The sequence below is a fragment of the Halichoerus grypus genome, chromosome 7, assembly GCF_964656455.1.
Source record: "Halichoerus grypus chromosome 7, mHalGry1.hap1.1, whole genome shotgun sequence".
Classification (NCBI taxonomy): Eukaryota; Metazoa; Chordata; class Mammalia; order Carnivora; family Phocidae; genus Halichoerus; species Halichoerus grypus.
This window is the reverse complement of record NC_135718.1, coordinates 81,802,246-81,814,526: the sequence shown is the minus strand read 5'-3', so window position 1 is coordinate 81,814,526 and position 12,281 is coordinate 81,802,246. Positions and strand designations below refer to the sequence as shown.

At 41.3% G+C, this 12,281-nt stretch overlaps 1 protein-coding gene across 7 annotated transcripts in view; it reads left to right on the top strand.

The window, feature by feature from the left end:
* Positions 1 to 12,281, top strand: part of PCDH15 (protocadherin related 15) — a 1,707,782-nt gene that overhangs the window by 1,339,065 nt on the left and 356,436 nt on the right. For all 7 annotated transcript variants that reach the window (XM_078077809.1, XM_078077807.1, XM_078077810.1 and 4 more), the window contains one exon: positions 5,507 to 5,713. In XM_078077809.1, coding sequence (XP_077933935.1) covers positions 5,507 to 5,713 — 207 coding nt within the window. The remainder of the gene's footprint in view (positions 1 to 5,506; positions 5,714 to 12,281) is intronic.

The window sequence follows — 12,281 nt, the reverse complement described above, 5'->3', positions numbered from 1 at the left end:
GGAACACCCAGATGTCTCACCACCCTCTCCTGGCCACTACCCCTCACACACAAGGACCCCAACTGGATGATTATAACAATATAAATTACTTTTGTCTGTTTTAAAATTTTTTTTAAGATTGTATTTATTAATTTATTTGAGAGAGAGAGCACACGCTGGGAGGAGAAGCAGAAGGAGAGGGACAAGCAGACTCCCCGCTAAACACAGAGCTCAATGTGGGGCTCGATCTCACAACCCTGAGATCATGACCTGAGCCGAAATCAAGAGTCAGGCACTCAACCAGCTGAGCCACCCAGGCAGCGCTTAAATTGTTTTTATGATCACATTGAAGTATCATATCTTGTATCAGAATCATAATAGTGTTCTGCACCTTTCCTTTTGTTAGTTTTTTACTGCGGCTGACCTCCGAGGTATACCTTGCACAACCACACACTTTCCACTTGTGAGAGAATTCAATAACAATGTGTTGTCAAGGAAATGTTCAGACTTTCATAAGCATTTGCTTTCAAATTAAAGTCCAAGTCATTCTTGTTTGAATCCCAAGGCAGGCGTGTCTCAGTGCCTGGCTCTTGGAAAGGTGTAAACTAGTAAGATTGTTGATGCTAATAGATAAATTAATTGGTTGAAAATGTGAGTAAATAGATTTTAATAATCTAAATCGGTTAGGAAAAAGTGAGTATAATTGCTAACCAAAAAAAGAAAATGGAAGTATAAATTGAGCCTTCCAGCAAAATTCTCCAAAGCAAACCCTCTTCCTCAGGTCTGCTTGCAAGTTGCATTCAGAAGTGGGAATGAGGGGTGCGTGAAGCCTGGGCGGCATGGGCGTGCCTGGTTTCAGAGTCAGCCTCCTAGTGATGCAAATAAGCAGCCTGTGCTTATCTGGGAGAGGCAGGCTTGAGGAACAGCATCCTGTGTCGCCTGAAGGCTTGACTGAAGAGGAACGTGGGGTCCAGGAGAGGGACAGAGCCCACGGAGTGAGAAGGACAGGAGCATGATGGAAGCCCGGGAGAAATGGAAGTCCTTGAAGGCTTTGGTGAGAGAAGTGACCCAATCGGGCTATTCTTTCATGAAAGCCTGGCTCCCATTATGGGCGTGGGCTCCTGGCCAGGGTGGACTCTGACAGAGAAGTTAAAGTGATCAGGGGGCAGATGGTGGTAGTGGGATCAGGGTGGTAACCAGGGAGGAGGTGAGAAGTAGTTAGATCCTGCTTATATTTTATATTTTATTTTACTTTTAAATGTGATATATGTCCTATTTTTTTCCACAAGTGATTTTTTAAAAAGATTTTATTTATTTATTTGACACATTGAGAGAGAGAGAGAGAGAGCCCAAGCAGGGGAAACTTTAGAGGGAGAGGAAGAAGCAGACTCCCTGTTGAGCAGGGAGCCCGATGCAGGGCTCGATCCCAGGATTATGGGATCGTGACCTGAGCTGAAGGCAGACGCTTCACTGACTGAGCCACCCAGGCGCCCCATATTTTAAAGTTTATAGTCAATAAAGTATGCTCATGGATTAACCGTGAGGTGTGCAGAGGCAGGAGTGGAGGTGGCCTGAGCAGGTGGAAGAATGGGCCGCCATGAATCGTAAACAACCATGGAGTGGGTTTGTGAGGGTGGGAACACCCCTCAGCAGAGCTCACATTAGAAAAGTTCATCGATCCCCACGCAGAGGTGTGAGGTGGGTGTAGACGCTGGGATAGGCAGGAGAGGTCAGTTGGGAGTCAACGACGTTACTGACATTTCTCAGGCAATTACATGTGGACGGCATCCACTGGAACCTGGGTGGGAGGAGAAGGAGACAGCCCAGCCCTCCCTCCCGGGCCTCTCCCACCGTCAGGAGTGATGGAGAAAGGGACAGATCAGCGAAGGAGAATGAGGAGAAGCGGGCAGGAGACCAAGAGAAAGTGTTGCTGGAAAGGCTAGTAGTGAACGGTGCTTGAAATGCTGAAGATAGGTCGCAGGGATAAGGCCTGAGACTAAATCCTGCTTTCATCAGGGTTGGCGACCTGATGGTTTTGACAAGGACAGCTGTGTGAGGCCAGGGCAGAGCCTGACCGGGGCGGGCTTGGGGACGCCTATGAGGAGGGACACCCACAGCGGTGAACACATGGGTGTGACAAGTGCATCTTACAGGTGCACGACAAAGATCTCCTGACTGCCTAGGAGAAAATGATCTCTTTCTTCTTTCCTAGAATTCATTTATATGTCTTGATCATCTCCCCCACTTTCCCTTTCTCTCCTAAATCCCTCTATCTACTTGAAAGGGTTCATATTAGAGATGGTAGGATTTGTGAAGTTGCTTGCCACCCACCAGCAAGAAAAGTTATTCTGCGTTCTCAGTCCTCGGGTACAGCGAGCGAAGAGATTATCAACACTTCCTTGTTTTAATATTGAAAATGGAGTAGTTTGTCTCTTTCAGTGTTTTGCCCTCCAAAGTAACTAAATAGCTTATTTTTCTTATACTTCTGCTTTCTTGGCTTTTAGTTTCATTACTGAAAATGGGACTCATGCCCAGAAATTCTCCAAACAAAACCTGACTTTTAAATACAATGTTTAACTTGTAACTACAGACTCTGTAGATATAAATAAAGTTATCTTTATGGGATGAAGTGATTTTTTAAAAACCCCACCTTGTTTCACTTGACCTGCTTTTTTGTGCTTTACATCTCATTCACCACTCATTACAGGGGAACAGAATAAGTCAGATTTTTGAGAATTCCTATTTATATTGTTTAGAAGAAGAGAGGATCGGATGACAGGTTTGATGCATGGTCTCACTGCAGAGTATAATAGTATTAATTTGTGTTAAGTGCCATATTTTACCTCTAATTAATCTGGAGTATCTATGTTATTAATATTCTTTCCTGCCACTAATTTCTTCTATCCGTCTTATATTTGTATATTCATTTGCATTCTCTGAATTGGAGAAACATGGGGTGAATTTCCCTGTGTAGTCTCTCATAAATCTAGACACCTGAGTTTGGGTACTTGTCTGTCTGTTACTTACATGTGATGTGGCCTTGAACTTAAAACTCATCCTTCTGCTTCTTCATCAACACAAAAGAATATGTTTTTGCATTTAGAGAGGGGTATACAAAATAGGGTAGGGATTAAGAATGTGGACCTTGAAGACAGATACCTGGTTAGCACCCCTGAAACACCGAAATCGGATGAGGTATGTAATAGCAATCCAAACATATCAACCCTATTAATGACAAACTAATACAAGGGTTAAAACAGAATTTCACATGTTACATTTAAAGATATGCAGAATTAGATTGTTCCCATAGATCTAATTTGGGTTTTATTTCCTTTTCATTGGACTACTTTGTTTTCATCATGCAGATAATACATGTTTTTCCTAGCTTCACAGCTGGCAGTAAAAATTAACAACCTATGAGCTGAATGTAAAACATAAGCTTCTTTCACTGTGATAAAATTTGGCTTTTTGTTTTCCTCTCTCCATCCATAAATTGTGTGTTGGTGTGTGTTTATTGGGACAGGGGCGGGGGCAGGTAGAGAACAAATGATAGATTTTGTGACTTTTCATGACATCACTAGTATGTCCATATGGATAGGACATAATGGCTTTTGGGATAATTAGCTACAAAAGAAAGGGAGAGAGAAAAGGTCCTGTTCAGAATGACTTGTGTGTACGAACTGCTCCTGCTTTAATCAGATCACAGCTGCTGGGTCGGAACCCCATACAGACCAACTGGTTTCATCCAGTATAAAAGCAATGTTTTCTGGTCATAGACTGTACCTCTCTCCCCGATCAGCTGTGTTCAGCGAGCCCGCTGGGTGTCGCAGAGGGGACTCCTAGAGGAGCGGCCATGGCTCAGCACAAATTAATCACAACCACTGGATGCAGAAGGAGCCACCCGTGGTGTCAGCAGCACATATGGCTACATGTGAAAGAATACATCATTCCAGAAAAGGCTACACATTATTTCAGGATTGTTGTCCTCAGTGCGAAGCGGAGCTCATGAACATTTTACTCCATGGACCACTCTGGCGGTCTGTTCCCAAAGAAAATTCAAAAGCGTAAAATAAATGACATAACGTTATAGAGGGAACCTAATGCATTGAATTAGAGTTATTCAAAATATTAAAAAAAAACAAAAATAGGTAGTTTTATCAATGCTTTAAATAACAATGTTACAGTGAGTTTATTAATTACCATAATTTCAAATTAGTAATTAGCATAAATGATACTTCAAAATATCTTCAATATTAATAATAATATGAAGGGAAAAATATTGTGATTTTTTTTGGTTCAGAGTTACCAGCACAGCCAAACATCACTATGATTTGTTAATTACCCTCTTAGTTGATGAAAATGCTAAATTACAATTGGAGGAAAGTGCACAATTATCTTCTAGAAGGCCCAGGTTCTTGCCTCTGGATTGAGATATCAGAGGTATCTATCTGAACTACTTATAAATTTTCATGGCCAAAATGTTATTATTTCATCCAGGAAAGCACTCCAGGATTTAATATAAAATATTTAACTTTCACTTGGAGTTAATTTCAAAATACAACTATTGCAATAATGGGGAAAACTTATCAATAAAAATTGACAGCAGAGACTTTGAATCTATTTTAATAGATGTACATTCTATTGAGTTGTGTCCAGGTTTCTCCTAACATTTGGAGGAAATTTTCTAGAAGTCAGTTTTGATGAAATCTTCCCTTAGATAAAACTTTTGGATTGCTATAGAGTAAGACACATTTTCTTAATAAAACAGAAAGTCAAGGGTTGGTGTTTCCCCAAGTCCCAACATGACCATGTGGTCATGGAAAGAAAATTTATTGGAAATGTAAATTGTCATCAATTTTTTAAACTGAAGAGGAGAAAAAAACAGGAAAACAAACATATTTCTAGGACATGAATATTAATTTTACTTGAATAACATATGCAATTAAATAACATTTGAAATTCTACAGCTATTAAAAGTATTTCATTGAAATCATCTCTGTCCCTTATAATATGCTTTTGAGGACTTTCCATGGGTAGAAATATAGCCTTAATCTATTAATTTTATATGGAAATATGAATTATTTGGGGATTTGATCATTCATGTGGAGCAAGAAGACACAGAAGAGAATAAAGTATATATAATACATTATGAATCTTTTTTTCATGTACTTACATATTTTATCAACAGTTTACCAAATACCTTTGTTTCTTGGTTTTCTAACTGTATGAAAGCACAGTTATCTCTTCTACAACATTCAATGACAAATACAGTAACTCACTGCAGTGATTATTAATATATATTTTTTTTAATATACACTGAGTTTTAGGACAGGAGACCAAAACGGTGATGAAGCCTCTCTGGACTTTCTCTTCCTCATTTAAGCTTTCTAAGGGCCCCGAGCCCCTCAACTCTAAAGCATTTCTTCTTTCTGTAATGGCATGAGTTCAAAAGAGAATCCTCATAAATAGTACGAAAAGTGATCCGATAACATATAACTTTTTAACTTTTTTAAAAATTCTTTTCTAGGCTGAACAGGACAATGGCCATCCTCTTCCTGCCTTCGCCAGTCTCCATATTGAAATCCTGGATGAAAACAATCAGAGTCCGTATTTCACGATGCCCAGTTACCAGGGCTATATCCTGGAATCCGCCCCAGTGGGAGCAACCATCTCCGACAGTCTGAATTTGACCTCTCCTCTGAGGATTGTGGCTCTGGACAAGGATATAGAAGATGTAAGCTCAATATAAATGTTGTCCTTGTTTCGTTAACACGTCTTGCTACATTTACGTCAACGGGAACTTTTACAAAGACCTAGCGACAGGAGGTCTAGAATAGAGAACAGAGTCCTTGTGAATAAGAGTCTTATAAATGAGAATTTTAGTGTTGTAATTTCATTTCACAGCAAGAATACTATAAAAAAAGAGCATGTTTGAATTCAGCGACCATTTTTTTTTTTTTTTTTTTTTTTCAGTTTACAGATACCGGGTATAGGGAAGAAAACGAATGTTTCATTTATAGTTTGCTAAACCCCCAGGACAATCTCTTTTATTAATAATGAGTTAAAAACTGTTTATACAATTGCTGATAGGGAACACTCATGACATTACACAATGAGTCTACGAAAACATGAAGGCAGCCCTGGAGTATGATTTGGGGGACTTTCCGGATGCTGTGTTATTTGGGGGCAGCTGACCTGCTCCCACTTCTGCTGGTGGCTGTGCTGATGCTCAGGCCGTCCACTCCACACATCGTTGCCTGTGGTGGTGGTGATGCGGACACCGGCTCACACAGTGGAAAATGGTCCAGGCTGGGCGGGTCAGCCTACCTGACCTTCTCAGTCCCTCTTTGGCTATGAAGAGTGGACAGAAAATCTATACCAGGCCAGCCAGAGCCCTTCCAGGAAAGGAAAAATGAAGAATTATAGCTGGAAGGCTTTGGCATCATGTATTAAAGAAGTGGGAAGGACTTTGGAGACAGCTGAGTTTGCTGGCAACATGGCGGAAGCCTGTCACCAGCAAGAGAGAAGGGGCAGAAAAGAGACCTGTTGGGGTCCTGTTGTTTAGGTTATAAGATCCCCAAGCCTTTGCTGAACTCTAAAAGATTTTCCTTCGATTCCATGACCTACCACATAATTCTCCACGTATCTTTTTTTTTTTTTTTTTTTTAAACATACGTTCAGTTGGATTTGTTTCTTGCAAAGTGGGAAGTCCTGACTAGCAGTCTCTCTCCTGTCTGGTGGTGCTGTCGGGTTAGACTTCCCGTGAGGATGGAGATGTTCTGCAGCTGGGCTGTCCGCTCCCGGAGCCGCGAGCCCTGTGTGGCCATGCAGCGTGGGACAGGACACTAGCCTGAGAACCGAATTCTAATGTTTTGGTTAATTAATTTAAGTGTAAGTCATCCCCTGTCACTAATTGGACAGCACAGCAGTGAGGTGTCCCCCAAATCTCCTTCCATGGAGCTTTGTCATCCATCTAGTAAATAAAGAGGGAATTTTCCCAGTTTTTTTTTTTTTTTCTCTTTCTGGAAAAAGCATGTAACACTCCACAGAGGATGTGACAACTCTGTGTGCACGCTCCTCTTTCCAGATGTCGTTATGCCTCCTGGTGCTTTCTCTTCTCTCATCCACCGTTCCTGTCTTTCTTAGCCTCTGCTCTTCCATCTCATCACGTTTTACACAGTAGCTATCATTGAGTTCTTGGTGCCTGCCAGACAATGTAGGAATTGCTTTATCTTGCATTAATTTCCTTAAATCTCACAGCAAACATAGTAGATGCAATTTCCCATATTGCAAAAGGGGAGGTGGAAGCTATTTTAAATGCCTGATGTGATTACAGAGTTCGTAAATGGTGGAGATGGTCCTTGAGCCAAGGTCTATGGGAAACAAAGTCCCTGATTTTAAGCATCAAACTAGAAAGCCACTATCTATTTGCTACGGTCTGGCTCTAACCTGACTATGATAACAGCTGATGAATGCTACAGACTTTTTTCCAGAAAAGTGCGTATACCTGCACAATTTCCCGTCCCAGCTTAGGGGGTTAAGGATCCCCTGAATGTCTTCATCTAGTGAATCCTCACTAGAAAATTTAGAGCCACCTTAATACGTTTTATATAGGCTAAGCTACTATAGTTTGTAGGCCTGGTGATGTCCCATAAATTTTGGTGTGGATTTTCTTTCATTTTTAAATTGGAATGCGTGATCATACTTTAAGCAGTGACTAGTGAATTTGGAAAATTATAATGGTTTATGTCATACCTTCATGAACACAGTGGTGTGCAGAAGCTAAATCCCGAAGAAAAGAACAGTTACAGTTTCTCCATAATTGCAAAATGTACATGTTTGTACTCACTTGATATATTTATTATCATTATTATTTTGCTTGATGTATTTATATTACCGAATGTTTGCATACTAAGCCCTACACTTACTTGTGTACATTCCTATTTTTCCGGATTGTTATTCACTTTAAAGAATCTAAGATTTCATTCTAAGAGACTTTGTAAGGATGGTGGGACTTACAGGGTGTCACTGAGGTGGGTGGGGAGAGCTCCTGGGACTAAACACTATTAGCATTGGGCTCTTTAGCTGACAATTCCAGTTAGCTTGTTAGATTCTCTGAGTGTTTCCGGGGGTGGGGCAGCCGGCTGTGGTTCTCGGGAGTTAGACGCCCGCCCTTTGACTGTTGGTCCTACCATGTGATGGTTGTATGACGCTGAGGGGCTTGCATTCACCAGTTGCCCCTTTTGCTCAATCACCTATGATCCAAAAAGTTATATGGGAGCGGTGATTGCCGCCTTGGCCTGCTCCTTCACTTGGGGCTGGTGGGGAGGGCAGGGAGAGGACAGTTCCCATAGGTGACCCCATGCACATGGAGAGTGGTGCCAAATGTCACTAATTGAACGCTGTGTTCTGACCATTTGTTTCTTATGTAGTCCCACCCTCTTCCTGAAATTAACTACAATGAGTGCTGTGAGGTGCCTTGAAAGTGAACAAGTATCTCTAATCTCCTAGTTATAAATGTTTCTAAAATATTGTATACAGCTCCTATATATCTATAGTGTAAATAAGTCCACAGAATATTAACCGTAGTTTAATCCACCTTCCTCTACTATGTGAAATGTTCCCCTAAGACCCACCTTTCAGGATCAGATACAGCACCTCTTTGTGACACTCAATCTTGAAACCTGGGAGGCGTTGATTTCCGTTTGCTCCTGACAACTGAAGGTCTTCGCATCTTTCCTGTTTAGTCTTCTGAATATTTCAGCAATTCTCTTTTCTTCTCCCATCTGACAACCATCACCCTACTTGTTCGTCTCTCATTAGAATGAGAGTCCCTGCCTTCATATTTTTTTCTGACTCAGGCCTCTCTCTCACCCAGCTCCAACAGTGATCCCTTCAGGAGCTCACAGGGGACTGTGTCACAAGCCTGCCTGACGTGCTGGTGTGACTTCACATCCCCCGCACAAGAGAACGGCTAGTGTCGCTAGATGCCTGAATATTCCTACCGTCTCATTTTCTGAAACTCCCCGCCTCACCTGTTACCTTTAGCATCTACTTGTAGTCTCCTGCACATGCCAACCTGCTTCTCATTTCCATTGTTTGTGACGTTTTGTACATTTTGAAATCTTCCATCCTTCATTACCCAAGCCGGCATGGGCAACTTAAGCTCAGTGTTTAGAATTCTGCTCAGGCTTGGCCTCATTCACGCATCTTGCCCAGACTCTGCTTCCTCCCAGATGAGCTGCATAACTCTCCTCCATGCATTTCTCTACTGCACTATTCACGTCATTGTAGGTGCCTTGCTCCCTCTTTGAACTTAAATGCAGGATAGGGCCTACATCTCAATTACTTCTGTATCCTGAAGATCTAACACAGTTCCCAGAAGTTAATACATTCTAGTAATTGTTTTTTTTTTTTTTTAAAGGGGTGATTTCTTTTTTTTAATCTTTTATTGTTGTGTTAATCACCATACATTACATCATTAGTTTTTGATGTAGTGTTCCATGATTCATTGTTTGTGCATAACACCCAGTGCTCCATTCAGAACGCGCCCTCCTCAATACCCATCACCAGGCTAACCCATCCTCCCAACCCCCTCCCCTCTAGAACCCTCAGTTTGTTTTTCAGAGTCCATTGTCTCTCATGGTTCTTCTCCCCCTCCGATTTCCCCCCCTTCATTCTTCCCCTGCCGCTACATTCTTCTTCTTCTTTTTTTCTTTCTTAACATATATTGCATTATTTGTTTCAGAGGTACAGATCTGAGATTCAACAGTCTTGCACAATTCACAGCGCTTACCAGAGCACATACCCTCCCCAGTGTCCATCACCCAGTCACCCCATCCCTCCCACCCCGCCCCCCACTCCAGCAACCCTCAGTTTGTTTCCTGAGATTAAGAATTCCTCATATCAGTGAGGTCATATGATACATGTCTTTCTCTGACTTATTTCGCTCAGCATAACACCCTCTAGGACCATCAACGTCGTTGCAAATGGCAAGATCTCATTCCTTTTAATGGCTGCATAATATTCCATTGTATGTATATACCACATCGTCTTTATCCATTCATCTGTCGATGGACATCTTGGCTCTTTCCACAGTTTGGCTATTGTGGACATTGCTGCTATAAACATCAGGGTGCACGGAGCCTTTCGGATCCCTACATTCGTATGGTAGCTCTAATTTCAACTTTTTGAGGAACCTCCATACTGTTTTCCAGAGTGGCTGCACCAGCTTGCATTCCCACCAACAGTATAGGAGGGTTCCCCTTTCTCCACATCCCTGCCAACATCTGTCATTTCCTGACTTGTTAATTTTAGCCATTCTGACTAGTGTGAGGTGATATCTCATTGAGGTTTTGATTTGGATTTCCCTGATGCCAAGCAATGTTGAGGACTTTCTCATGTGTCTGTTGGCCATTTGGAAGTCTTCTTTGGAAAAATGTCTGTTCATGTCTTCTGCCTATTTCTTGATTGGATCATTTGTTCTTTCGGTGTTGAGTTTAAGAAGTTCTTTATAGATTTTGGATACTAGCCCTTTATCTGATCTGTCATTTGCAAATATCTTCTCCCATTCTGTCGGTTGTCTTTTGGTTTTGTCGACTGTTTCTTTTGCTGTGCAAAAGCTTTTTATTTTGATGAAGTCCCAATAGTTCATTTTTGCCCTTGCGTCCCTTGCCTTTGGCGATGTTTCTAGGAAGAAGTTGCTGCAGCTGAGGTTGAAGAGGTTGTTGCCTGTGATCTCCTTTAGAATTTTGATGGACTCCTGTGTCACACTGAGGTCTTTCAACCATTTGGAGTCTATTTTTGTGTGTGGTGTAAGGAAATGGTCCAGTTTCATTCTTCTGCATGTGGCTACCCAATTTTCCCAATACCATTTGTTGAAGAGACTGTCTTTTTTCCATTGGACATTCTTTCCTGCTTTGTCAAAGATTAGTTGACCATAGAGTTGAGGGTCCATTTCTGGGCTCTCTATTCTGTTCCATTGATCTATGTGTCTGTTTTTGTGCCAGTACCATACTGTCTTGATGATGACAGCTTTGTAATAGAGCTTGAAGTCCGGAATTGTGATGCCGCCAGCTTTGCTTTTCTTTTTCAACATTCCTCTGGCTATTGGGGGTCTTTTCTGGTTCCATACAAATTTTAGGATTATTTGTTCCATTTCTTTGAAAAAAGTGGATGGTATTTTGATGGGGATTGCATTGAATGTGTAGATTGCTCTAGGTAGCATTGACATCTTCACAATATTTGTTCTTCCAATCCATGAGCATGGAACGTTTTTCCATTTCTTTGTGTCTTCCTCAATTTCTTTCATGAGTATTTTATAGTTTTCTGAGGACAGATCCTTTGCCTCTTTGGTTAGATTTATTCCTAGGTATCTTATGGTTTTGGGTGCAATTGTAAATGGGATCGACTCCTTAGTTTCTCTTTCTTCTGTCTTATTGTTGGTGTATAGGAATGCCACTGACTTCTGTGCATTGATTTTATCTCTTGCCACTTGACTGAATTCCTGTATGAGTTCTAGCAGTTTTGGGGTGGAGTCCTTTGGGTTTTCCACATAAAGTATCATATCATCTGCAAAGAGTGAGAGTTTGACTTCTTCTTTGCCAATTTGGATGCCTTTGATTTCTTTTTGTTGTCTGATTGCTGTGGCTAGGACTTCTAATACTATATTGAATAGCAGTGGTGATAGTGGATATCCCTGCCGCGTTCCTGACCTTAGGGAGAAAGCTCTCAGTTTTTCCCCATTGAGAATGATATTCGCTGTAGGTTTTTCATAGATGGCTTTTATGATATTGAGGTATGTACCCTCTATGCCTATACTCTGAAGGGTTTTGATCAAGACAGGATGCTGTACTTTGTCAAATGCTTTTTCTGCATCTATTGAGAGGCTCATATGATTCTTGTTCTTTCTTTTGTTAATTATTGTATCATGTTGATTGATTTGCAGATGTTGAACCAACCTTGCAGCCCAGGGATAAATCCCACTTGGTCATGGTGAATAACCCTTTCAATGTACTGTTGGATCCTATTGGCTAGTATTTTGGTGAGAATTTTTGCATCCATGTTCATCAGGGATATTGGTCTGTAATTCTCCTTTTTGATGGGGTCTTTGTTTTGGGGATCAAGGTAATGGTGGCCTCATAAAACGAGTTTGGAAGTTTTCCTTCCATTTCTATTTTTTGGAACAGTTTCAGAAGAATAGGTATTCATTCTTCTTTAAATGTTTGGTAGAATTCCCCTGGGAAGCCATCTGGCCCTGGGCTTTTGTTTGTTGGGAGATTTTTGATGACTGCTTCAATTTC